The 27210-nt window shown below is 41.9% G+C and overlaps 1 protein-coding gene across 2 annotated transcripts in view; it reads left to right on the forward strand.

The window, feature by feature from the left end:
- LNX2 (ligand of numb-protein X 2) overlaps positions 1–20055 on the forward strand; it is a 92764-nt gene extending 72709 nt beyond the window's left edge. For both annotated transcript variants that reach the window (XM_045016994.1, XM_045017003.1), the window contains 6 exons: positions 848–1216; positions 4885–5025; positions 8254–8431; positions 10344–10575; positions 14502–14660; positions 17732–20055. In XM_045016994.1, the coding sequence (XP_044872929.1) occupies positions 848–1216; positions 4885–5025; positions 8254–8431; positions 10344–10575; positions 14502–14660; positions 17732–17867 (1215 nt within the window). In that variant the 3' untranslated portion in view covers positions 17868–20055. The remainder of the gene's footprint in view (positions 1–847; positions 1217–4884; positions 5026–8253; positions 8432–10343; positions 10576–14501; positions 14661–17731) is intronic.
- Positions 20056–27210: the final 7155 nt, after the last annotated feature.

A 27210-nucleotide genomic window follows, 5' to 3' on the forward strand; every position in this document is an offset into this window, starting at 1 on the left:
ATATGTTTTAGAATTAACACAGTAATGTATAAGAAGTAGACTATTGATGCCTTCTAAGGCAAGGACAACTAGGGCTTAAAAATATTACTCAGTGGATGAAAAACAATTGTTCATAGTTGGTTGGTTTGTTTTTTAAATTGAACTTGTATTTAATTTCAGGTTTCTCTTTCATTTTTGGAAGAGACCAGAAAAAATATGCTTCCTTTAACATATTTCCCATATAAACTCTACTTTCGTAGGCCTATATGACATTGGTGGTCATTTCACTTGTGTCAAGAAATGTCATCTATCAACCAAAAGAAGTTAGTTACCAATTGTAATACAGATTAATAACTGAAACATCTTAGATATTTATCAAAAGAGGTCCTGGAATAAAATATCTGTCAGAGATTCCATTATAAATTCCCGTTTTCAGGGATTTGTTACCAGGTTATATTTGTCTGTTTCACTCCTGAAACTTACAGATTGAAATGACTATTCATATTTAAAGTGACCAAACAGCTCCTGCCCTGAGCATACAGGGTGAAAGACCCAGGATGATCAGACATAAATGCACTGAGAGACGGAGAGGATGGCAGTAATTTAGAATGTGGTGAAAGTTAGTGTTAATTGCAGTAGTGATAGCGTAATGTTGATGTGGGTTAGCTTTGCAGGCTCAGCTGAAAAAGTGTTTATTTAGGAGAGAATTGAATGAAGAGAGGGAAGGAGCACAGTGGGATAAGAAGATAATTCCAGGTATAGACTATTAGAGGTTTGTAACAGGGTCTCTGAACTTGGCAAGGATTTTATTGATACATCTAGAAACCAGTAAACAGATATGAGTATTGTTTCACTTCTTGTTTTCCAGGTCAATAACTTTGACATCAGCAACGTGTCCCATAACCATGCTCGAGCTGTTCTTTCCCAGCCCTGCATGGTGCTGCATCTCACGGTGCTCCGAGAGAGACGATTTGGAAGCCGGACACACAACCATGCTGACATCACTTCGCTGCGAGAAGACGGCTTTCAGGTGACGCTGCATAAACGAGACTCTAGTGAACAGCTTGGCATTAAATTAGTGCGCAGAACAGATGAGCCAGGAGTTTTTATCCTCGACCTTTTGGAAGGGGGATTGGCTGCTCAAGATGGCAGACTCTGCAGCAATGACCGAGTACTCGCAATCAACGGACATGACCTGAAACATGGGACACCGGAACTTGCTGCTCAGATTATCCAGGTAAACTCTAACGGGTACTTTATTCAGTCTGAAACGTTAAAATTTATTATATGTCAAGACACTTATTGTAAGTATCACCACACTTCACCCCAAAATGGCATAGTACAGTACAGAACAACTTGTGTATTGTGCCTAAACTGTATAGTGGTTTTGGCAGATGTTACTCATTACTAGTAGCTGAAAGCCTGTGCTGTTGCTCAGGTAATTTTGTGTGTGTTTTTAAAAACAAACAAACAAAACAGTTGAGAACTTAAAAATTGGATGGAAACAAACTGTGAATCCCAGTGATGATTGAACCTAGTGATATTCCAAACAAAAAGACTTCCCAGCCATGATTTTAGCTAATTCCATTTCCTTCCCACTCACTCAACAGACTTTCTAGACTTCAGAGTGATGTTTGGGGTTATTGTATGGGGGTGATGTGACAGATTCCCCCCAGGGTGCCACTTAGAACTGGGGTACCACTGAGCCCACCTGACCCACCAGCCTGGGCTCACTCTCACATTGTGTGCTGTGATAAGTTGCTAAGCTCTCCAAGCTTGCTCTTTCACCAGCATACACCGAGGTAGGGACACACCCAGCTGCAGCTTCACATAGATGCTGAGATCAGCTCTGCATGGGAAGGCTCAGCTAAGGCACCTCCCAGTTGCTAAGGCACGCACCCCTTCTGGAGTGTAAATCCAAAATTATACCATCTTGCACTGCACAGGGAACTGTACAGCGTAAGCTCATAAAAGTCTCCCCTCCCTCAATGTGGAGAGATAGATGGAACAACTTTCTGCCCCCAAGTTATAATTTTTACACACTGGTTTTAGACAAAAAAGAAACAAGTTTATTAACTACAAAAGATAGATTTTTTAAATGATTATAAGTGAGAGCAAACAGATCACCTTAGCAAGTAAACAAAACCACAAACTGAGCTTAACACACTAGATAGGTAGAATATGAATTAGCAAATTCTCACCATGAGTGATAAAGAGGCTGGCAGATTCTTAAGGCACAAGGTGCCTTGGATTTCCCAGGTTTTCATACACAGGCTAAAAATCCCTCTAGCCTGGGACCATCACTTCCCACAGTTCAGTCCTTGCCCCTCAGGTGTTTCCAGGTGTGGTGTTGTAGGGAGAGTGAGGTCCCACCATGATGTCATTGTCCCCCTTTTATATCTTCTTCCCATTTGCTGAAGAGCTCTTTTGCTGTGATGTGGGTCAAACAGTTCCCATTGCTATCTCTGAGAGGTTTCTATTGTACACAGTTCCTGGGGTCAAGTATCAGAGGGGTAGCCGTGTTAGTCTGGATCTGTAAAAGCAGCAAAGAGTCTTGTGGCACCTTATAGACTAACAGAGGTTTGGGAGCATGAGCTTTCGTGGGTGAATACCCACTTCGTCGGATGCATGTAGTGGAAATTTCCAGGGGCAGGTATATATAAGCAAGCAAGAAGCAGGCTAGAGATAACGAGGCTAGTTCAATCAGGGAGGATGAGGCCCTCTTCTAGCAGCTGAGGTGTGAAAACCAAGAGAGGAGAAACTGGTTTTGTAGTTGGCAAGCCATTCTTTGTTTAATCCTGAGCTGATGGTGTCAAATTTGCAGATGAACTGAAGCTCAGCAGATTCTCTTTGAAATCTGATCCTGAAGTTTTTTTGCTGCAGGATGGCCATCTTAAGATCTGCTATTGTGAGGCCAGGGAGGTTGAAGTGTTCTCCTACAGGTTTTTGTATATTGCCGTTCCTAATATCTGATTTATGTCCATTTATCCTTTTCCGTAGAGACTGTCCAGTTTGGCTGATGTACATAGCAGAGGGGCATTGCTGGCATATGATGGCGTATATTACATTGGTGGTTGTGCAGGTGAATGAGCCGGTGATGGTGTGGCTGATCTGGTTAGGTCCTGTGATGGTGTCGCTGGTGTAGATATGTGGGCAGAGTTGGCATCGAGGTTTGTTGCATGAATTGGTTCCTGAGTTAGAGTTACTATGGTGCGGTGTGCAGTTACTGGTGAGAATATGCTTCAGGTTGGCAGATTGTCTGTGGGCGAGGACTGGCCTGCCACCCAAGGCCTGTGAAAGTGTGGGATCATTGTCCAGGATGGGTTGTAGATCCCTGATGATGTGTTGGAGGGGTTTTAGCTGGGGACTGTATGTGATGGCCAGTGGAGTCCTGTTGGTTTCTTTCTTGGGTTTGTCTTGCAGTAGGAGGCTTCTGGGTACACGTCTGGCTCTGTTGATCTGTTTCCTTATTTCCTCATGTGGGTATTGTAGTTTGGAGAATGCTTGATGGAGATTTTGTAGGTGTTGGTCTCTGTCTGAGGGGTTAGAGCAGATACGGTTGTACCTCAGTGCTTGGCTGTAGACAATGGATCGTGTGGTGTGCCCAGGATGGAAGCTGGAGGCATGAAGGTAGGCATAGCGGTCGGTAGGTTTTCGGTATAAGGTGGTGTTAATGTGACCATCACTTATTTGCTCCTAGACACCACGGTGCAATAATCTAGAAATTGAACCGATGTGGCCAGAAGTAAAAAGTGTTGGCCTCCTCCAGGGTGTGCCATAGCTTACTGAAAGTTATAAGACTATTCATATGTATGAGGTGATCTCAGTGTAGTCTAGAGTCTAATAGAAGAAATCAAGGAAGATCATGATGCTGTGTAATTATCACTCTCTAGTTCTAGATCTCAAAAAGCTTTATGAAAGTAGGTAGCATTGTGCCTCAGTTTCCCTATCTGTAAATTGGGGATTAAAAAAGGAAGTAACTTGCCTAAGGGTCACATAACCAATCAATGGAAAAGCTGGAGGTGGGGGTGGGGGTCTGATTCTAAGCTATGTACTCATCCAGTAAACCACCTTACCTAAACACTGGGACTATGTAGAATACTGTTGTTTACTATTTGATTAACTCCATACTCCAACAGCAGTTGGAGATTTGTGATACTGGTGGGGATTATTTGCTTGTATAATTTAAATTTCATCTTAAATATCATCTCTTGTAATTAGGGGGAAATTCTAATAATCTTGTGTTATTTTTATGTCAGTTTTTCAATATATTGAGATTTTGAAGAGGTCAGTTTTTCTATTTGGGGATTTTGGAATATTAGGGTAACCACTGAGCTTTTGCATTGTCCCAAAAACTACACAGTTTGGTGGTCTGATTATATATTCTCTCCAACTACTTCAACAGATTCTCTGAATCTGCTTACAAAGTTACTTATTCTAGGTAAATAATTTGTTTTTAAATATCTATTAAGATTTGAAACATTGAGTAGTTTTGAAAACTATAAAATCATAATCTGTCAGTGTATTCAGTCCCTTTTCTTGTTTTTTTTTCCCTGTATTACAGAAGTGCCTGAAACGGAACTGAAACTGGGGGCTTCATTGTGCTAGGTGTTGTATGTACACACAGAGACAGACCCTGTCACAGAGTTTACAGTCTGAACAGACAAGAGAAAGGGAGAGAAAAGAAAGTATTAATATCTCCATTTTATAGATGGGGAACTGAGGCAGGAAAAAATAAATGACTTGCCCAGCATCACACAGGAAGTCTGAGGCAGTGCCAGGATTTGAACCTAGATCTCTCAAGTCCCAGCTCAGTACCTTAGCCACAAGACCATCCCTCATCTCGTAATTAATAACAATACAGTAAGAACTTTATTATTTTCTTTTTGCATGTATATCCCTCAGGCTAGTGGGGAAAGGGTGAATTTAACAATCTCCAGACCAGTGAAATCCCAGACAGTCGCTATTCTCCGAGAAGCAGGGCCTCAAAACAGCAGCCAGCACCAGGCGCAGCAGCTGTTCCACAGCAGACACAGTTCGCATAAGGTTAGTGTTTCTCTCTCTCTCCACTTGAAAAGAAAATGTAATAGCATTTGATGGTATTCAGATTTGCTGGCTACAGCGACACACACAAGTCTTGTGAATGAGATAAAATTGTAGCTCTGGAATCGTGTGTGGGAAAGTGAGTAATGTGTTACCACCATGTGGAAGGATTGCCATTCAGGAGCATCCTTTGGACTTCTGCTGTGCAAGCCATTGAACTGCAAGGCCCCAGGAGCTGGAGCATATCCATCAGCCATATAATAATCCTGGGAGCATTCTGCACCAAAAAATTAAAAATTCTGCAAAATTCTGCAAATGTTATTTGTCAAAATAAAACTATATAATCAAGCCAGTTTCAATTATTTTGGTAATTTATTTCAAAATACCTGTCTGCAGGCATGTCTGTAACAATACAGACACACACAAAAATTCCCCCAGGAGTAGAGTTAAAGAAACCCCTACGACAGCCCAGTTCCTGTTTCTCTGCCCCTCCCGCTCCCCCCAAGCCCAGCCAGGGGACCAGACACCCACAACCCCTCCCCCCGCAGAGCCTAGCCATGAGGGCCCCCTCAGCCAATACACTCACACCCCGTCCCCCCCTCAGAGCCTAGCCACAGGGCCCCCCGGTCCAGATACCTACACCCTAGAGCCCTGCTGTGGAGCCCCCCCACTTCCCCAGACACCTATCCCCCTCACCCTCCAGAGCTCAGGGATCCAGAGGGAGAAACAGCCTGATGCTCGGTTCCAGGTTTGCACAAAGTTTCCTGCATGCCGCCCTCTCCTTCCCTCAGGGCATGCTGGGAACTGCAGCTATCAGGAACCCCCTAGCTCCCTCCCTCCAGCAGTGTCTTCTATGTGCAAGCTGGGCTCTGCTGAGTCCAGTGGCGGCTAGCAGCACTGCAGCCCATTTCTGTGAGGAAAAGGAAATTCTGTGCACTCGTTAATTTCTGCAAAATTCTGCATTGTGCAGTGGCGCAGAATTCCCCCAGGAGTAATATAAACAGATTGTCATTGCCTGTGGTGGAAAAAGTCATGTTTTCCCTTCCCTGAATCAAAGGAAAGAGAGCTGTGGCTACTGCATGGGTACTGGTGGCTTATATTTTATATGACGGGGTGAAGGACTGAATGAAGAGACTCCATGAATCTAGTGTGGCATTATGCAGAAGACCTACGATAAAAATAAAATGCTGTTCAGAGCTTATGCTTCAGACATGTTGGTAGTTTCAAAAATATGACTTCTGTCTCTTCAAATTAAATGAATCATATAATCACCTAGAGTATCAGGTCTTTAATAGACCTCCTTTATATCCTTTTTCAACAAACGGTGTTGATAACCGAATTCAGTCTCTGTCACTTAAATTGTAAGCACTTTAGGTTTTTGCCAGGATTTTCTTCCAAAAATTTGAGAGATTTCAGAAAAGAGCCAAGGGGGTTTCATCGTATAGTTCACCTGCACTCCTCTCTTATGTAAGGATAAGCCGAGGTTGTTGTTGAAGTTTTTTGTCTTAAAGAATTTTGTTTACATAATTGTACAGCACCAACAAGTAGATGGTCACAAAGCCTGATGGAATTAAAAGTAAGCTGACTTTAATACGTGTACAGTGGTATGTGTCTGCCACTCTAATACTAAACTACTTCTGGCATTGTGTAGTGGGAATATAAAAGGGTACCGCTTTTTTCATACACGGGGAGGAGATGATATAACTGCCACTGGAAGATTAACTGGTGTAATTTCTTATTTCTGTATTTTTAGTTTACCTCTAAATCTTCTATAGATTTGCAATGATCAGTGGAGGTAAATGTGGAATGCTTTGAATATATCACTAAGTACGTGAGGATCAAGGCTTTTAAGCAAATAAAATACATTTGGGCTTGTCTACATAGGCAAATTAATTTGGACTAAGATTAATTTAAATTGGAATGGCTATTATAGAATAACTCCCTGTGGAGACACTCTTATTCTGGAACAAGAGTGTTGTATGCTAAATTAGTCTAATCTATTTCCAAAGCAGATTAAACTAATTGGGAATAAAGCAATCTTATTCCAGAAAAAGAGTGTCCACACATGGAGTTAATCAGGATAGCTATTGCAGAATAACTCCCTGGGTAGACAAGCCCTTAGTTCCTGATGGTGTGAAGCCAAACGTAGGTAAACCAGATTCTGGAGACAAGCTGGAAAAGAAAAAAAAATTGCATATATAAAAATTAACTGTTTAAAAGTTGTCGGCTTGTGACCCTTAAAGTACATATGCTTTTTCATTTCACATTGAGTCTGTAGAGTTTGGTCCATATGATACTTACAAAAATGATGCACTTAGTAAGTGTGACTTCCACCTAAACATCAAAGTCCTGTGTTTCTCAGTGCCATGATGCTAGCCATATGAACATATGGATTTTGTGCAGCAGCACCAAAACTTGACATTGCAGATCCTCAATGTCAAGTGCAGTGATATCCTCTCTAAACATATTGTAAGTAAATTAGAAGTGAAATGTAAAAAATGAATCATAGAATCACAGATTATTAGGGTTGGAAGGGACCTCAGGAGATCATCTAGTCCAACCCCCTGCTCAAAGCAGGACCAATCCCCAAATGGCTCCCTCAATGATTGAACTCACAACCCTGGGTTTGCTTAAAGTTAGACTCCTAATCCATATTTAGGTACCTAAATAAATGACTTGATATTTCAAAAGTGCTGATCACGTGCAGCTCCCATTGAAGGCAATAGGGGCTGCAGGCAGGGCTGTCTCAAGCGGGGGTTGGGGCCCGAGACAACTCCCTCTCCCTCTTTCCGGCTTCCGCCCCCTCCCCTGAGTGACACCGGGAGCCGGCGGGGTGGAGCGGAGTGGGCTGGGTGGTTGTTGCTGCTTCCTGCTGGTGAGTGCAGGCCCGACCCCCACTGCCAGCACCAGGCCCCCTGCTAACCCCAGCCAGCCTGGCCCCCTGCACTCTAACCCCACCCCCCTACCCGCATAATGTCCCCCACACGACACGCACACAGAGCCGTCCCTAGGGTTCAGCTATTCGGGGTGGCAGCCGCGGAGCCCCACAAAGTGCAGGGCCCAGAGTGGCTGCCCCGATTTGCCATACCCTAGGGACGGCTCTGGCTGCATGCTCTCTGTACCTTTGAAAATCAGGTTGCTCTCATTAGCTACCTAAATATAGATTAGGATCCTACTAAGCATCAATTTTGAATTTTTTAAAATAAAGTATCTTTTGTTGTGTTCCTGCAGATTCTTTCCCAGTGTGTTACATGCCAAGAAAAGCACATTACTGTGAAAAAAGAACCACATGAATCCCTTGGAATGACAGTGGCAGGAGGTAGAGGCAGCAAAAGTGGTGAACTGCCAATTTTTGTTACTAGCGTGCAACCTCAAGGCTGTCTTGCAAGAGATGGCAGGATCAAACGAGGTAGGATTTGACTCAAATGGCAGCATGTGCATCTTTCAATTATTCTGTTCATGAATTTGGTTTGCAAGGTATCATAAGGTTTCTCAACAGATGTAGGGTAGCAATGATAAATGCTTCTCTCAAATATTCCACTTATGGAAATTCAATGTACAATGCCACAGTTTCCCCTGGCTTGGGAAATGGCTGTGTAATGTTGACTGTAATCCCCCTAGGAGTTAAGGATCTTGTCTAGTGTTTTTCACCTCAGTGCACACATCCTATTTTTGGTTTGGGTCACATGGGTTGGGCCATGTAGCTGTCTGAGAAACCACCTCTCTCCTTGTGTAAAGTCTTCAGTACCTCAGCTAAACTGATCTGTTCTGATGACAGGCACCTTGTTTAACTGTGCTAATAGCAGGGCATTTTCAGCAAGTGACCGTCCTTTCTGTAATTCACTTTCTCCATCCTTTGTCAGACCTAAACTAAGCTTGCTGATCTTCAGGACAGGGCATCTGTTATCCCCGGCTTTTGAGGAAAGGAATTGGGTAGGGTATTTGGGGGGGTGGGAGTAGGTGTGGGGTGGATGACATTGGTAATCCTGATGGGATAATACTTAAGGTACAGCCTGACATTTTCCTGATTTATTTTTTGTCAAATGTGTTGTACATGCACTTAAATCACATAAATACGTAATGCAACCCCATGCAATACTGCACTGACTTAGAAATCCTATGGGCCCATACTGACATTAGGGCAAAGTTTGAACAGTAACTGAAGTGTGCAGATTTAAAATGAGGTAATGGAGGATATTTTTCACGACAGTGTAAGGTAGGAACATTAAATGCAGTATACAAATGTGCACAGGATCTTTTTCTAAACATTATTTAAAAATCCATTTGTTGAAGCAACAATTGTGATTTTTCTTCCTTATGTGATGTTAAAGCTGCAATTGCAAAAGGAATTAGCCTTCCCTGCTATGCAAGTTTCTAGAAAGTGATTGATTCTTATATCTTGTGTAACTGAGTCCTGGATTTTGCTGATTTGTTCTGCACTGCAGCAGCAATACTGTAACCACTCAGACAATAAGAGACTCTCTCCTTCTTTTCAAATATTCTCAAGGAAAATCGTTTTCAGCAATCTTTGTATTTTTGACTCTTTCCAGATCATTATAATCTTTTTACAGATGCTCTTGCTTCCTCAGAGCTGATTTTCCCTTATTAGTCTTTCCTGTAATCCCTGTTTGTCTTTCCCAATTGGTAAAGCACAGACATGCAGTAGGACTGAAGTGTGCAAGTGGGGATACTCTTTTCATGCCCCACTTGCTGTGTTACCTTCTGCAAGACTTCCCCTCTCCCTCGTAGGTACATTACACCTTTTGCCATTCCTTTTCCCCCTTCCCTTTAAACCCTGAGGGATGACTATGCGGAATGGAATATATTAAGAAAAGGAACACAAAGCTGGAAAAGTCGCACAAAAAATCCCTAGTGGTGAGAATAGTTTCCAGTGGGAGTGTTGAAAGCTCCAGTGTTCAAGTCATTTAAATGTGGACTGAACAGAGCACTGGAGGATATACCATAGGGGTCAGTTCTATTCTGAGGCAGGAGAGGTGCCTGACCTAATAGATCATTTCCACCTCTGATTTGCATGATAGCAGAGCATGCTAGCCAGGCACAGCATTTCTGTTTCTGCTGAGATATGTCGCGGTGAAATAGATTACACGTTATAATGTTTAAATTGTCTGTATAAGGCTGCAAAGTGAATACACTGCAGTTCACAGCTCTAAGAGTTACTGGTTTTGACTGTCTAGGCCCAGGGAGATAACACATTGGCGTGAACAGGCACTGAGTAATGTGTACAGGCCAGGTATTAGCACAGGAAGACAACTGTTCAATAGGCCACATGACTTACACTCTTATTTGTGCCTTTTAAACAGGTGATGTGTTGCTGAATATTAATGGCATTGACCTGACCAATCTAAGTCATAGTGAGGCAGTGGCTATGCTCAAAGCCAGTGCTGCTTCTTCAGTGGTGGCACTCAAAACACTGGAGGTCCAGATTGTTGAAGAACAAAACCAGACTAATGAGGAACAACCAAGCACAATCAGCGAAAATGAATATGATGCTAGCTGGTCACCCTCCTGGGTCATGTGGCTGGGGCTTCCCAGGTACTAGTTAATGAATGATCTGTTTAAACTCATGTTTACACTGCTGTTATAATATTAACTCCTGCATTTGGCTGTGTCATTCTCCTGACATTTTTCAGTTTGCTATAAAATATTTGTGTGACGTACATAGGGCTGAAGCAACATGTTGAAGGGTTTGTTTCTTATACATGCGTTCAGATGCAATAACAGTTCATTTTAGTGGGGATTTACTTTATGCTGCTGCTGCAGTTTTAATTAATATAATGTTAAAACTGATTTAAACTCTATAGCAGAGAACAGCTTAGTTACAGTACATGCTTCACCCTATTCTGGATTGTACAGAAAAGTATCCTGTTAACCAGCCAGAAGATAGAAAACACTGATTATCCCTTCAGAAACCTGGGAAAAGTCTAACACTAACCAATTCAATTCCCCCAATCGATGTTAGCTGTCCTTTTGATCCCCAAGTTAAGCCCGAGTTTTAAACAGGAAACATAGAGCACTTACCCAAATCACCCTATATTAATATACAAAACAAAGCTTAGAAAGGCAAATGAATAACTTCATAGAATGAAGGATATAACCTTCACTGATCATTGACTTTTATCATACAGGTCTTAGGCACACATGCAGAAAGAAGTTAGAAAAGATCAATCTGCATTCACAAAACTCACATATATAACTCAGAAAACCAGCCACCAACTCCATCAAGCACAAATACACCTGCAGCAAACCCACTTCCTTTTCCTAACTTTTGGCCTGACTGATATCACCAGATTTCACTTCTCATCCCATTCTTCGCTCTCTGGTAGTTATAACGACAAACTGTGGGCCTAATTCTGGGAAACGCTTACGATCAAGGATAGTGCTTAATACTGTGCATAGTCTTGTTAACTTCAGTCACACTGTGCACAATAGTAAGCGCTGTCCTTAATAGTAAGGGTTTCCAGGATTACACCCACGGTTTGCAGATGTAACCACAGAGAGCATGTAGAATGTGATGGTAACAGAATGAAATCCTGAAGTCATCATCATAGCATATTGCTCCAAAACCACAGCCACGATCTGTTGTAGTCACTTACCTCGAGTAGTTCCTCTGGAGTAGGGGATGTTGACGGGGCACTGTGGCAGCGTTCAAGTGTTTTGCCTAGGCTCTCCGCATTCACATCTGGAGTTGTTCCTCGGCTTCCCCTTGGTCATATTGTCATCAGTCTTTGCCACGTCAGCTCTCACTCAGTTTAGAGTACACCATTGTTTTCATTTGAGGTCAGTAGCTAGAGGGAGTTGTTCTGAAAGAACCAGGTTCTCCAAGATCATTTTGTTACTCCGTAGCCTTCCACAATGGTATTTTGAGGTAAGGGACTTACAGAGGCAAAGCCCTTCCTGGACTTCCACCTCTTGGGTGGTGGAATGTGTCCATTCAGTGGCTGTCTTGAAACATGCACCTGTTTTTGTCTCCTTTTTACTGAAGGCATCCCGCCTCACTGATGGTGATGCAATCCCCGTGAGGCAGTATCGCGACAATGTGGGAGTCGCTCTCAAAGTCCCTCTGATGATCCTACAGGATTGATTTGAGTTCAGTATCAGTTTTGTGTGCATGGCTCAAGTGTGACCATACATGGGGTCGTATCAGATACATTCACATCATGACCCATGTTAATCTCCCATTGCAACTAACCATGGGAGAAACCAAATCTGACAATCAGCATTGAGACCATAATATAAATCTGAAGTGATTATAACTACACATAGTAACAAACCACTTCCTTTGGTAAAAAGGGCTTTCAGGATCAGGCCCTCATTGATTTCCTCTAGTTTTTTCTGTGCAAGATGTGTGTATGTAACTTCCTGTAAAACAGTCAGAATGTCTTGTGAGTTATACAGTTACAGGAAACTGCTTTCAAGTCTGATAAATAACTCTGCTTAACAAGAGCTGGCTGTCATTTATTGCTCACATACTACAAACAACCACATTTTGCTGCTTAATTATGTCTTGTATGCTCCAATGCATGGCACAACATGATTAATGTAGAGAAGCAACGGGTAGGCTACCTCAACATTTTCTGCTTGTCTGGATTTGAATAAAGATTTTCTATGAAAAGAAAAATATTCTTTAATTCAACACTTTTGCATATGCATGACCACTTTTAAAAGTGTGGTGATGGTCAGGAAAGTGACTCTCATATATATAATATGTTAGGGCTATTGATTAATTGCAGTTAACTCGTGATTAACTAAAAAAAAATAATCACAATTTTAAAAATTAATCATGATTAATTGCAGTTTTAATTGTACTATTAAACAATAGAATACCAATTGAAATGTATTAAATATTTTGGATATTTTTCTACATTTTCAAATATATTAATTTCAACAACACAGAATACAAAGTCTGCAGGGCTTACTTTATATTATTTTTTATTACAAATATTTGCACTGTGAAAATGATAAACAAAAGAGATAGTATCTTTCAGTTCACCTCATACAAATACTGTGGTGCAATCTTTGTCATGAAAGTGCAATTTACAAATGTAGATTTTTTTTTTATATATATAACTGCACTCAAAAACAAAACAATGTAAAACTTTAGAGCCTACAAGTCCACTTAGTCCTACTTCTTGTTCAGCCAATTGCTAAGACAAACAAGTTTGTTTACATTCATGGGAGATAATGCTGCCTGCTTCTTATTTACAGTGTCACCTGAAAGTGAGAACAGGCGTTCTCATGGCAATTTTGTAGCAGGCATTGCAAGGTATTTACATGCCAGATATGCTAAACATTCATATGCCCCTTCATGCTTCAGCCACCATTCCAAAGGACATGCTTCCATGCCGATGATGCTTGTTAAAAAATGTGTTTAATTAAATTTGTGACTGAACTCCTTGGGGGACAATTGTACATTCCCTGCTCTGTTTTACCCACATTCTATCATGTATTTCATGTTATAGCAGCCTTGGATGATGACCCAGCACATGTTGTTCGTTTTAAGAACAGTGTCGCTGCAGATTTCACAAAATGCAAATAAGGTATCAGTATAAGATTTCTAAAGGTAGCTACAGCACTCGATCCAAGATTTAAGAATCTGAAGTGCCTTCCAAAATCTGAGAGGGACAGGGTGTGGAACATGCTTTTAGAAGTCTTAAAAGAGCAACATTCAGATGTGGAAACTACAGAACCCGAACCACCAAAAAAGAAAATCAACCTTCTGCTGGTGGCATCTGATTCAGATGATGAAAATGAACATGCGTCAGTCTGCACTGCTTTTGATCGTTATCAAGCAGAATCCATCATCAGCATGGGCACATGTCCTCTGGAATGGTGGTTGAAGCATGAAGGGACATAAGAATCTTTAGCGCACTGTAGGTATTTCAAAGCCAATACAGCTACTCAAATGCAATCTGAATTATTTATACTCTGGCTTTTGCATCATCCAAAAAACTGTCATCTGATTGCAAAAATTTCATTACTGGTAGTGATGAATCAGGAAGAGACAGAAAGAAGACAGATAGAAATTCAAGATGGAAAATCCTAAACTGACAGAAAAATCATCTTTCGTTTTGCAAATAAAACACATTGGATATGGAAGCTAGTGGGATTGGAGGTGGGGAGGATAAATATGAAACCCCACAACATCATTTTAGAAGTGTCACTTTCTAGATGTAACTGTATTTAAGCAATAATTCCAACAGTACATTCTTTATGTTTAATACTTTTTTTTTACCTCCAGAGGTTTTTTTGTAATTCTAAGCACACAGTAGTCAAGATGGTTAAATATTACAAGATGATTCATCCTGGGAACACTGTTAATTACCATCCTTTCCCCACCATTACCCCTTCTCTTTCATGCTTATTGCAGTGATGCGACAGAGCAAGTGTTGCACATAACGTGAAGATATTTACATGGCGTGTTTTTTTTTCTCCTTCCACTCTACAATCTCACCCCACAGCGGCCTACATAGCTGCCATGATGTAGTGCTACGGAGGAGCAATTTAGGAAGTTGGGGCTTTAGCATCGTTGGTGGATATGAGGAGAATCACACAAACCAGCCTTTCTTCATTAAAACGATTGTTCTTGGAACTCCAGCATACTTTGATGGAAGGTTAAAGTAAGTACTACCACATCTTTTGAAATGGTATTAGAAATCGAATGGACAGAGTGATGATAAGGCATATTGCATGAAGTGATTCGTTACATACATATATCCCTTGAGCCACTGACTAATATCCAGTGTTTCTTGGGAGCTGGCCAACTCCCTATAGCAGCTTGGCAAGTCTATTAGGTGCAGTGCTGAGACATCAGAAGGATTTTTGGCTGGGGGAAGTGGGATCAGTCAGAACTTGTGGGAGCATCTAGTCCCAATTATTCTTCCTTCCCCCACCTTTCTTTGGAAACACATTCCACCATCAGCCAGTGATGCTGATTTGACCCATCTCCCCCATCACCTCTACTGATTCCTTGACTCTTCCATTAGGGGGGAAATATCTTGCCCAGGATTTGGAGCCGGGAAGTGAGCATGTTGTATAATGCTCTCTGCCTACTTCGAGGAGGATTACCAAAGCTAGAGGAGCTTCATTTTATAATAGAGGTGTGGAGAAGAGGCTAGAGCAGTATCTGGTCAAGATCACTGTGAGAGGCAATCAACATGTAGGGTCCAATTTTCAAATATGGCACTTTAATAGGATCCCCAAATCTGGCATTTAGGGTGTTTGTTTTGGCTGAATTTAGCAGGGCCGCCCAGAGGATTCAGGGGGCCTGGGGTCTTCAGCAGCAGGGGGCCCCCACTTCGGTAATTCGGCGGTGGGGGGTCCTTCCGCTCCGGGACCCGCCGCTGAAATGTCCCGAAGACGCGCGGCAGGGGCCCTCACCACTGAATTACCACCAAAGACCCAGCACTTTGGCGGTAGTTCGGCGGTGGGGGGTCCTTCTACCGGGGCGGAAGGACCCTCCCGCCGCCAAAGACCCGGAGCAGAAGAAGCTCCGGGGACCCAGGCCCTGCGAGAGTTTTCCGGGACCCCCGGAGAGAGTGAAGGACCTTGCTCCAGGGGCCCTGAAAAACTCTCGTGGGGGCCCCACTTGCCCCCCCCCGGGCAGCCCTGGAATTTAGGGTCCTTCCAAATGCAGGATTTGAAATGCCTATTAAAGATTCCCTCATTTGTAAATTGAACATCACGAAGGTTTGATAACATGAGTAGAAGATTGTACCATATTTGTTTTACATACAGAGTAGATATGAATCATGATGATTACAAATTAAGGAAGGCTTAATTTCTTTTCAGAACAGCTTAATGCATGTTTCCAATGATATGGCGGTAACTAGAGGCCATCTTATGACTCAGATCATAACAATAGCTAGGCTGCTAAAAGTGATATTCTGTGGTTTTGGGAGCTCTGTATGGCTCTTGGAGGTTTGCTGCGCAATAATCTCTGTATTTCTATTTCACTACAAAGTGGCTTAAGAAAATTCATTTTATAATTTTGCATGCCTTATTCCTGAGAATGGGGTTTCCCTGCTCATATACATTAAGACTGTATACCAGTATCCTAACAAGTTTTAAAGGCCCTTAAATATCAAATAAAATAACATTCTCAGGCTCTTAAGCATACTGTAGTTTTTGTTTTATGGTCCTATACATTACCATTTTTATTTTAATATACAATTACATTAAAAATTATATTAAAAGAGCATTGAGTACTTGACTTTGTAACCTTAGAAGTTAGGAAATGTTCTCCCCCCTCACTCTGCTCCTCACTACTCTGAGTCACACTGCTTCCTCCTACCCCACCTATATAGGAGCAAAAGGAATATTGAGAATAAAGGACAGAGAATTCTGGTGTCCCCCATAGTCAGGAGATGCAATTGCAGGGAAATTACTCCTCATCCCCTGCAATGCAGTGCTGGAGCATGCTCAGTAGCCCTGTGGGAATAGAACATATACTGTCAAGTCACAGATAGGAGCAGTGTGGGGATAGAGGCCTGTAACCTAGCCCTGCCGCCCCGGGCGGTGGGGCTCGGGCTTCGGCTTTCGCTCCAGGCCCCAGCAACTCTACGCCAGCTTTGGGGCTGGCTTTTTAATGGGGTCGTAACCCACTGTGGGGGGTCCCAACCCATAGTTTGAGAACCGCTGAGATAGAGCATGCTGAGTGCAGAAATAATCTAAAGAGAACGTAGCTGGTAAACTCAAACAAGTGTCTATCAAGCATGTACAAACTGAGATTTGTCAGATGTTTATAACTTGACCAAATTTGGGCAAATTTTCACATGGGTGGCAAAAGTGCTTTCCCTGCCTAATTTTAAATCTCTGCTCCAAAGCATGGGGACAGTAGATCTTCTCAATGAAATGGTTGTAGGAATTTTTTTAACATGGGCAAAACAACGTATTTTCCCTTAACCTCATTTTTGGAAATAGTTGAGCCATTTTAGTTGAAACTTCCTGTATGCACACTTTACCACACTTAACCATTCAAGCTAAAGTTTCCCATACCAGGGGGGTGTGTGTGTGTGTGAGAGAGAGAGAGAGAGAGAGAGGTGTGTGTGTGTGTGTGTGTGTGTGTGTGTAACTTTACCAAACTTAGCCATTCAAGCTATATACACACCCTGAGGCAGACATCTGGCATGGGAAACTTTAACCTGAATGGTTAAGTTTGGTAAAGTTATAAGCAACTGAAAACAAGGTCTTATGTTGGAAAGTGTTGAGCAATCTTAACTATAGATGTCACTGCTTTTGCAAGCTACAATAAATGCATATTATATGTAAATATGTGTTAAACCCTATAAACATGTATATGTTTTTATCATATAAACATGTGTATTATAAGTCTGTCTATATATGTTTTTATTATCCCCTACTTAACCCTGGCAAATGATGACTTTTTCTCTCTCTCTCTCTCCCACTCTTGCATCAATCCTGGTATCTTTCCACAGGCAAACTCTTAAAGCTAGTGTTGGAATTACGCCAGAGTTGAACCCCAGGGGTTCAAGAATTCCCTATACTAATTACAATGGGAGGTCAGACTTCATTTTTTTTAATTGAATGCTCTTAGCTCTTGCAGCTGAACTCCAAGTCCAATAGAAATCTGAGTCCCTAACTATGAAATGCCATCTGTTACTCATTGTCGTGTTAGAGTTGTCGTGCATCATTGTTCATCAGCTGCTTTCCATTTTGTTTCCTTTTTTAGGTGTGGTGACATGATTGTTGCTGTAAATGGACTATCCACAGTGGGCATGAGCCATTCCTCACTAGTTCCTATGCTGAAAGAGCAGAGGAACAAAGTAACTTTGACTGTTGTTTGCTGGCCTGGAAGCCTCATCTAGATTTGTAAAACCGCTTTGGTTCAAGCAGCTGATTTTCTACGTGGCTGGTATAAAGCCTCCATTTTTTTTCTACTGATACAGCTGGTAATAAGCAGGGCCAAAAACTGCTACATTCATTTTTTTTAAAGGGGGGGAATTCTCAACCTCTTTACTGTACGTATGTTGCCATCTTGAAACAGCCATATCTACCGAATTTGTTGTGCTCATTGTTTAAGAGCTGGCACATGCACATTAAGATGTTATTGTCGTTAAGCCTTCCTAGACAGTAATAGTCTGACAGTCAGCAGAAGAATTCTGTGGTATTTCTAGTTTCTCTTAGTATTTTTCCAAATTGAAACATAAAATGGTAAGCTATGTACTCTCTCCTCCTTGAGAGAAGGTTCACATCAGTAATGCAATTAAAGTTCTACCCGTTGCTGCTGTGAATCAAAATTTGGTATAAAAAGGAATGCATTTTTCATTTTTTGTAAATATTTTCATTTTGTTCCGGTATGTTAAAACCATTCAAGGACCTGTCTTACTCATAAGAAAGTGTTTGGTCCCATGGTTTTTGTTGCAGGTCATCAGTGTTCACAAAAGAGTAGGACAAAAGCCTGATATTACTGGAATTTTTATAAAGTGCAATAATCTGGCTCTTTGCTAGAAAACGATTTAATATATTACAAAGTTTGTATCCTATAATGCAAAGGAATATGGAAGTAATCAGTCAGAATGCTGGCAACAATAAAATTGCCTGGGTCACCTTTGATCGAACGGCCTGCTGTATTAGAGTTTACTTTCCAAATGAATGTTTTGCTATGTCAGAAAATTTTGATGAACGTTTTTACTAAAACCATTTTTACAGTTTATATTGTGATTGTCAGTAGCTCTTTTTATTCTTGTGTAGAAACATTATTGTGACTCAACCTGTAAATCAGAGAGGTATTTAAAAAAAAAAAGGCTGTTTATGACAGTGTACGTTACCGTTTAAAAGTAAGGAGGCTGGACTCCAAGTGCAAAGGGAGCTGCAAAGTTTTACTTACTCTGTTATTTGCTGACAAATGCCTTCGTATAAAATGCTGAAAAGATCTGTCTCGTATTTGAGAAATCATTTTTCTTTGGCAAATGCTTGCCACTCGATTGTTGACAACTATAAGATTTTATATCTTTTAATTGTGTTTAGCATTTTTAAAGCAAGCCTTGTACTTGCAGGTTTTGCTTTGTCCATAACATTTGCAGGGTAAGCGTCCTTTTGTAAAAACACACCAACTAATGTGTTGATCTGGAGCAAAATCTGTACATTGTTAATGTTCTGCATACTTGAAAAAGCGTTCCATTTAGAAACCAAGTTCAGAATCTGAACTAATTTATGAATGACCTCTCTGTTGTAATAACGATGGTATTAATTATCAGCGAATGTATTTCATAATCACTGCATATTTCAATTGTGAAGCATGAACTTTATTTTCAGACTTAGCAGCTATACTATTGGGGCATATTATCGCATGTCACTGATTCAAGTAGCTTTGTTTAAAAAATAAAGCTACCATCTCTTGCAAAAAATGTAAAAGCTCTTATGAATGAAGTAGTTTTATTCCTCTCTGTGGTGTATGATGTTTGTTTGCTTTCACACTATCAGGACACAAATCAATTGCCCATGCAGTATATTACTGTATAGAGAATATTTTTTTTGAAGCAGTCAGATATCCTTTGATATCCCTAGCTGAGATGAGAACAAGTTTCCTCCCATCCAAAAATAGTTTAACTGTATATTTTGTTTTTAATGCAAAGTTTTGCCAACTATGTCTTTGCATAGCATTTACGAAATATAGTTACCAGTGTGTTGGATTTAAAATATTTCATTTGAAGTGACATCATACTCAAAATCTGAGCAAAAATCAACCGTTTGCCCTTTTTTTCTTTTGTATCATGAAAGCATAGTTAAGCTTAAGTTGTGCTATATATTTTGTTCCACTGGGCAATAGCTTTTGATCACAATGTCTTGTGACAGAAACTTGTTCCGAGGGGCTCCCTCTCTTGAACTAATGTTTAGGGGGAAGGGCGGGTTTCTCTTATGATCTTGTGGTTAGTTTATCGGGTTTATTCTTCTGTGCCTTCTGTTTAAATTATTTCAAGGTTTTTTTTCAGATGTTGCTATCTAATTGTGTGGAATTATTGAAGAATGAATGAAAATAAAAGTCCATTCTGCCCATTTTAACAGTTCAGTATTGTGTCTCTTTACAAAGAATGTATGTAAATGAATTCATCACCTTCAGTTTAGGGATATATTTCTCTCAGGTTAATCACAAAATACAGTTATAGAACTTCACAGAAAAATCTCAGAGCACATTCATAAGAAAACAGGAATATGAGACTCACCAGACTGGAACACCTCAGTTATCTGTCTAACTCGCATTCCAGCAGTGAGTAATATCAAAAAGCTTTAGAAGATGATGGAAAACCTACATGTTCTAGTACTCTACCACCAGGGTGCTGATCATCAGGAGGACTCTACCATGAGCCAGGTTTGGCACAGGGAAACACAACTCAACCTTGCTGGAAAGACAGCTTTATGCCCTCAAGCAGGAGTCATTCTGTGTAAGGAAGGTGAAGAGCAACTTTTTAAAGATCTGGTTAAGCCCTCACTAGATGTGCTGGCCAGATCCTAGATTGTGGTTCTTGATAGGACATGGCCCAGTAGGTAGAAGATTAAGGAAGCCTTACACTGGATAAGAGATTACCTGAAAAAAAGAAAAATCTGCAGAATTTGCCAATATATCAACTCTGGCACTTCTGTCTAGTGTGAAAGTGAAAGGATAAGGATTTTGATGTATAGGCTGATATAGCAGCTGCATCTGAACACACACACTTCCATTAGGTCCTGGACCTAGTAATCTGTCTATTTTGTCTTCCCAAAAGTAACAGCCTAAGCAATCATATGGCTCTTTAGCTAAGATTATAAAACAGTTTATTTTGCCTCCTGGAATACTAATGAAGCAAAATCTGCAGGTTCATGATTTCACTGGATCAATTTTTATTTGAATCAAGAACAACTGAGGAAAAAATTCAATATTGCAAAACTGAAAGTTCTTCTAAAATGCATGCAAATCTAAACCCACTTTCCAGATTTGCTGTGTAGCAAACAATACTGTAAACAAAGCAAGTTTCACCGTAGTGATCTTCGCTTGAGTCTTGTTAAATACTGAAGATATTTTTCTCTTCATATTCATATTATGTGCCTGGGCCACTTTTAAGTTCTGGGATGCAATTCCAGACCAGAGAGGTGTTGTGTCACTACTTGCCCTGCATCCATAGGTGCCTTACAATGCCTTACTGCTCTTGCTTCCAGCCTGGGATGCTCACAACCAGCCTACAAGCATGCAGATCACACCTGAGTGTCTGGGGAGGGGGGTAATTCATCAGCTCTGACCCCAGCAGCCTGTTTACATCCCCACTCTGACTTCCACCAGCCTTGGTTACTACTTGCAGAGTGGCCCCAACACACTTTCAATCCCCTACTTTCCCAAAACTGTGTGCTCTACAATGTCCAGCCCTCTTCTGGGCAGTTAAGAGAAATAATATGGTTCATTTGTTCCTCTACAGACACAGGAATATGTCACAGCTTATTAACTTAACTGGTCTGAGCACACCCTATCTTTTAAACACAGCACCAAGGTTTATAAATGAACTAAATTTATTAACAAAATATACATTGGATATAGTGAATTCAAGTATAAGGAATAAAGTTAGAACAGGTTACAAACAAATGAAAACAGGCATCTAAAAATCAAAAACTTAATTTAGCAAGGTACTGGCCTTGTTCAAGATGGCTTCTCTCACCAGCCCTTCCTCCCAGTCATGGCTGACTTTCAGTCTCCTTAGGTGAAAGCTCTTTATCTAAGCAGGTTTCTCACCTATATTCAGTTCCAAAGACTTAACCCTCTCTTCCCTCCTTGGGGGAAGGACCCATCTTTCTCAGCTTACAAGAGTTCTGGCCTCTTGTGCCTATCTAGGGATGGATGCCAGAGATGGTTTCTGTCCTTATATCTTCCAAAGTTCAAAGACTTTATTTCAAGAGGCAGGATGACCTCATGCTGTTCTTCCCTGCCTATGGGTTTCCTGCCCTGTATGCTTTCAATGTAAATGGGGCTTCCATTGTTTCTGATTCCACCATGCTTAATTTACATTGGAGACAAGTAGATGGCTGTGACACTCCCTTGCATCTGGGCTGACTACAGCCTAATATCAGTGAATATCCATAACTCTTGCATTGTGTTAATACCATACATTTCACAATGATATTGATCACCAGTGTGTCATTAGCTTTCAGAAAAAAACTCACACTATATACTCTTATAATATTGTATACAATCAGTTGATTCAGTTGCTTATCACTTGAGGTTCAGTCCCCCTGTCTTTATAGACCATTAAACCTTTGGAATGGATTCTTCTGAGGGTTACCCCCCAAAGTAAAGTTTATTCAAGCTGTGAGGATGGCAACATGGAGCTTCCTTCACCACCAGACTCCATGCTCTTTCTTCCTCCACTTGAGTTGGCAGGAAACAGAACAATTTGCATTTCAGCAATCTCTCCCTGCTGTCTCGATGGTCTTGTGTCTGCTTTATATGTAAATATGGACCTTCACTGTCTTTGCCTGAATATCAGGCTGGTCAGAGAATCAAATCTACGTTACTTGGTCAAAGATGGACCTGTTTAACAATGCCCTCTGATATACCTATTTTACACACATTACAGTCATACTTCCAGTATATACACATCACCCAAGAATATTAATGATCAGTGAGTTGTTAGTTTTCAAATGATACTCCGAAGGCATATTTTGTACAAAGATTATTACAGTAACACATAGGATGTGAGTACAGGGTTGCTTAGTGCCCCAGCCTCTCAAGACGAATTGTACAGTACATATACCACAGGTCGGCAACCTTCAGCACCTGGCCCATCAGGGTAATCCACTGGTGGACTACGAGACGCTTTGTTTACGTTAACTATCCGCAGGCACAGCCTCCCGCAGCTCCCAGTGGCTGCAGTTTGCCATTCCCAGCCAATGGGAGCTGCGGGAAGCAGCGGCCAGCATGACCCTGCAGCCTGCACCACTTCCTGCAGCTCCTATTAGCTGGGAACAGTGAACCGTGGTCACTGGGAACTGCAGAGGGCTGTGCCTGTGGACGGTCAACATAAACAAAACCCGCCAGCAGATTACCCTGATGGGCTGCGTGCCGAAGGTTGCCAACTCCTGACCATATTCAGTGCAATTGCTAGTGTTCTGATAAACAACAATTTTGATTGTAAAGATTGGTTCTTTGTTATATCGCTGCTGAGAAAAAATCCAGACAATTTGTAACTCAAAGATATCTAGAGGCTTGCCAGGCAGGTTAGCTACTGTAATATTTTGAAATGGCACAAGTGTGACCCCAAGCTTGAGGCCATTCATGGAATTTGTTGCCCCACAAACAGTATTTGGCATTGTTTTGTGGTTGCAGATGTGGCTCGGTTGGTAAATTCAGTTCTTAAACATCTGTAGTAAGGACATGCGCTCTCAAATGATTTCCTTCTGTTTACATTAAGACGGGGTAAAGGGGTCTCAAAAGATCTGAATCGTAATTATTTGCTTACAGTTAGAGTCTGAACTCAGATCTGCATTTGCATAACACTAAAATATTATCAGCCAATGCATCTGAGAAGCTATCGAGCAGCCTCCGCTTAAAACTGATGTTGCATTGAGGTATTTGGATACCATGAGGGTGAATGTGGTGTAAAACCTCCAATACTTCAAAAGGTATATTTGGTGAAATACAGTTTTCTTGAGTACCTGAATTCAAAGATCACGAAAGAGGAATGTAGTTTGACTAAAAGTGGGCCATACGCGTCTTTTTATCTGCAAGCTCTTGTCTATAGGTGGAATACTGGGCATATTTTATGAATATCATATACGTTGTGGATACTACTTTCAGTCTTTGAAGATCAGTGATAAATACCATAGATATGAACACCAAATTATAGTAGAAATTAGAGCTGGAAATGTCAGATTAGCTAGTCCAGATTGTTTCCTTCATTATACTTTTTAGTGATTAATCCAGTTTAGTTTTAAACTAAATATTTTACATAACGGAGATGATGTCTTTACCACTAAGAAACATGAGAAGATTTCCTCAAATTCAATAAAAGCAATAATACTGTGATCAATCTGAGACAAGCAATGTCATTATTTGTAGTTATAGTAATGCCTAGGGACTTCAGGAAAGGAGAAGGGCCCCATTATGCTAGTCATTGACATGCAGAATGGTCATCCACTTCCCATGCTTGATGCATTTAGTGAACCATTATTAAGCATGCCAGTGACCACACACCACGGATTTCCTGCAAAGCTTTACTCACATGAGTAGTTCCATTGAAGTCATGTGAGGAAGGGTTAGCAGGTTTACATACCATATAATGCTCAGACACAATTTACCTGTACCTGAATTTGCCATTTTCTTCCATCCTAGCAAACCAAAGCTAGTGTTGTTGATGGCTTTGGTCCCAGGATTTGCTCTACAGTGATTGCAAAATGTTACTAAAAAGAAGCATTTAATCAGATTATAATAAGAGTACAGCCACTTGGTGTACAATTGAGCCTTACAGTCATTACATTTTTGGACTGGGCATCAGTTTCTTAGTGGCACAACAAAAAGTTATATTATGAAATAGCCACTTAAGTTTAAAATGTAGCTTTTGGGGAACGTGCCATCTCTACCCTGAAGTCCTCTGTGTATATACAGATTAGAAACAGCACAACAGAGGGGAATGAGTTTTATTATTTTTATTCGTTTACTTCCCAGATTTCCAATGAGAGGGGGAGATGCTAGGGGAGAGTGTCTGGCTTTGAAAAACGGGGAAATGACCCCATTTCCCTTAAGAACAGCTCTTCGGTGGATCTCACTCCACCGCCGGAATCATCCACCTTTGTCTGTTGAGACCTGATCCAGCAAAGTAGAAAATGTCCTTAGCTCCCACTGAAGTCACCAAAAGCTTTAGGTGCTCAGGACCAGACACCCACTTCATAATACCCCATTGGAGGCAGCATTTGTTTTCTTTTACTGTTAAACACATTTGAGAAGAAGTGTGTTCCAGCCATTGTAATACCTGTACAATTCCAACCAGGATTTTGTGTTTGCCAACACTTGCCAGTCAAAATGTTAGAAAACTTGCACCAAGATTGAAGAAATGGGTGCTGCAAAGGCTCCCAAGCCCCTTGTAGGCCAGCATTTCTCAAATGTGGCCACGTGAGGTCACCAGGGACTGTGAGGGGGGCAGAGCAGTGGCCCCTCCCCTTCCCTGTTGTTCCTGGATGCACTGCCTTGCTGCTGGGGCTGCAAGCAGGGGTTGGGCCCTGCCCCCCACTGGAGATGCCTGGGGCACAATGCTGGAGGGGCAGGCAGCTGGTGAGTTCCCCAGGGGCAGTGGGGCTCAGGCTTTGGGCTTCACCATGAGCAGGGTGGTAGACTCTGGCCGAAGGGCTTCAGGCTCTGGTTGCACAGGAGCTGGTCCCGGGCTCTGGCCGTGCCCCTTCAGGCTCCATCCCCATCCCCCAGTCATGGGGCTTCAGGCTCTGTCCCCCCACTGTCTCCTCCAGCCCCCACATCCCCATCACCCCTGGCTTCTGCCTACCCCAAACCCCCATCCAGGTCTTAATTTGTACCCAGGCTTTCAGGGGCTGAGTAAGTCTGCTGTGAAAAGTGTGATACTCTCACACTTTTCCCTGAAATACTTAATTAGCTTTAGAAAAAACAAATAAATATACATGTCCAAGTCATAGTAATTTATTTACTGCTGTGAACAGTGATATTAACAAACATACAAGTATCACTATTCACAGCAGACTTACTAGCTAGCAATAAATTAATTACTATGATTTGGACGTGTATTTGTGTATATTTATTTGTTTTTCCTAAAGCTAATTAAGTATTTTAGGAAAAAGTGTGAGAGTGGCCACCAACAAGAGTTGTGAGGCCACCAAAAAAATTGTCCTGAGAACCCCTGTTCTGGTCACATCTCACTAAGTGGCCTGACTTCCCAAAAGGCCATGCAGCTCCCATTGATGATCAGCACTTTTGAAAAATCAAGCCACTTATTTATGTGCCTTATTCATAGATTTAGGAGTTTGACGCTATGTACCCAGGTTTGAAAATCTTGTCTCCTACCTATATTGGAACTAGCAAATATCCTCCATCCTCACTTGTAAGTTCTCTGGCTTTTTTAATTCTCTCCACCTCCTCCCCTTCCCCCGCCACCATGAGAAAGCTAAAATGAAAAGCAAGATATTCAAGTACAATGGTAAAGAACTAAATGTATTTAACTGTCCAGAGGTCCTGCCCTCCACCTCCTTTTCCTTTTTAAGTAAAATTCTGGGAGGCGTGGTTTCCAAGAAGGGCTTTCACTGAGGGACATTGGAATGTCACTAGTGCAGAGCAACAGAAGGACTTCAACCACTTGCTCAGATATGATTTCCCTTTGAGAGCGCCCAGGCCTGCTCTGAGCCTTGGGGCCATGGCCGTGTAGTCACCATTTTATTTCATGAAGACTTATAACCAGATCCCTTTTGACAGGGACTGGCATGGACAAAGAGCAGCAGCAAAGCCAGAAGATTATCTGGGGATCCTCAGCAAGGTCACCTGTGCTTCCTTCTCCTGTAGTGTATGCAGACGTGCTGCGCCTCTCCCGGGGCTCATGCTTCCCACCACCCAGGGCAGGCCAGTGTCTCCAAGAGCCCTCAAGTAATAGCTGAGGCTATGATGGTGCCCTCACCCCTTTCGCTAGCTTCCTTTTGCCCGTGAGAGTCCCAGCTACAGCTCTGCTCTCTCCTTCATCTCCCTCAGGTGATCTCCTGCTGCAGCTGCTCCCCAAAGGGTTCCCCCCGAGCACTATACATGTGGCTAATGCTTTAACAATTTCAACCCTAGAGCGCATGGCAGGAGCCCATCCTTCCTCAGGAATTGGCCAATGGAAAAGTCCCACCCAGTTGTCGCTTCTGTAAATAAGATGCTGCCAACTGCAAGAGCCACTCTTTCGTCACTGGAAGGCAGTGCGGCCTGTGAGAGGGTGGATGTCCTCGTCCACACTGAGAGTTCCCTGCTGTGCCCCGTTTCTTGTCCTCTGCCTGTCAGGTATTTACACGCTGCACGACTGCTGTTCCAGCCCCACGCTGCGGGGACTGGTTTATAAACTAAACAGTATTCACCCTTCACCCTCACACCAGGCTTCCCAAGGTTTTTCTGGATCTTTTCCCCGGGCTTCATACCACCTCCCTTGCAAAGTCTCCCACAGACCTTTTCGCAGGGATGTCTGCTGCTCCCAGTCTGGA

Source organism: Mauremys mutica, chromosome 1 (assembly GCF_020497125.1).
Source record: "Mauremys mutica isolate MM-2020 ecotype Southern chromosome 1, ASM2049712v1, whole genome shotgun sequence".
NCBI classification, from domain to species: Eukaryota; Metazoa; Chordata; order Testudines; family Geoemydidae; genus Mauremys; species Mauremys mutica.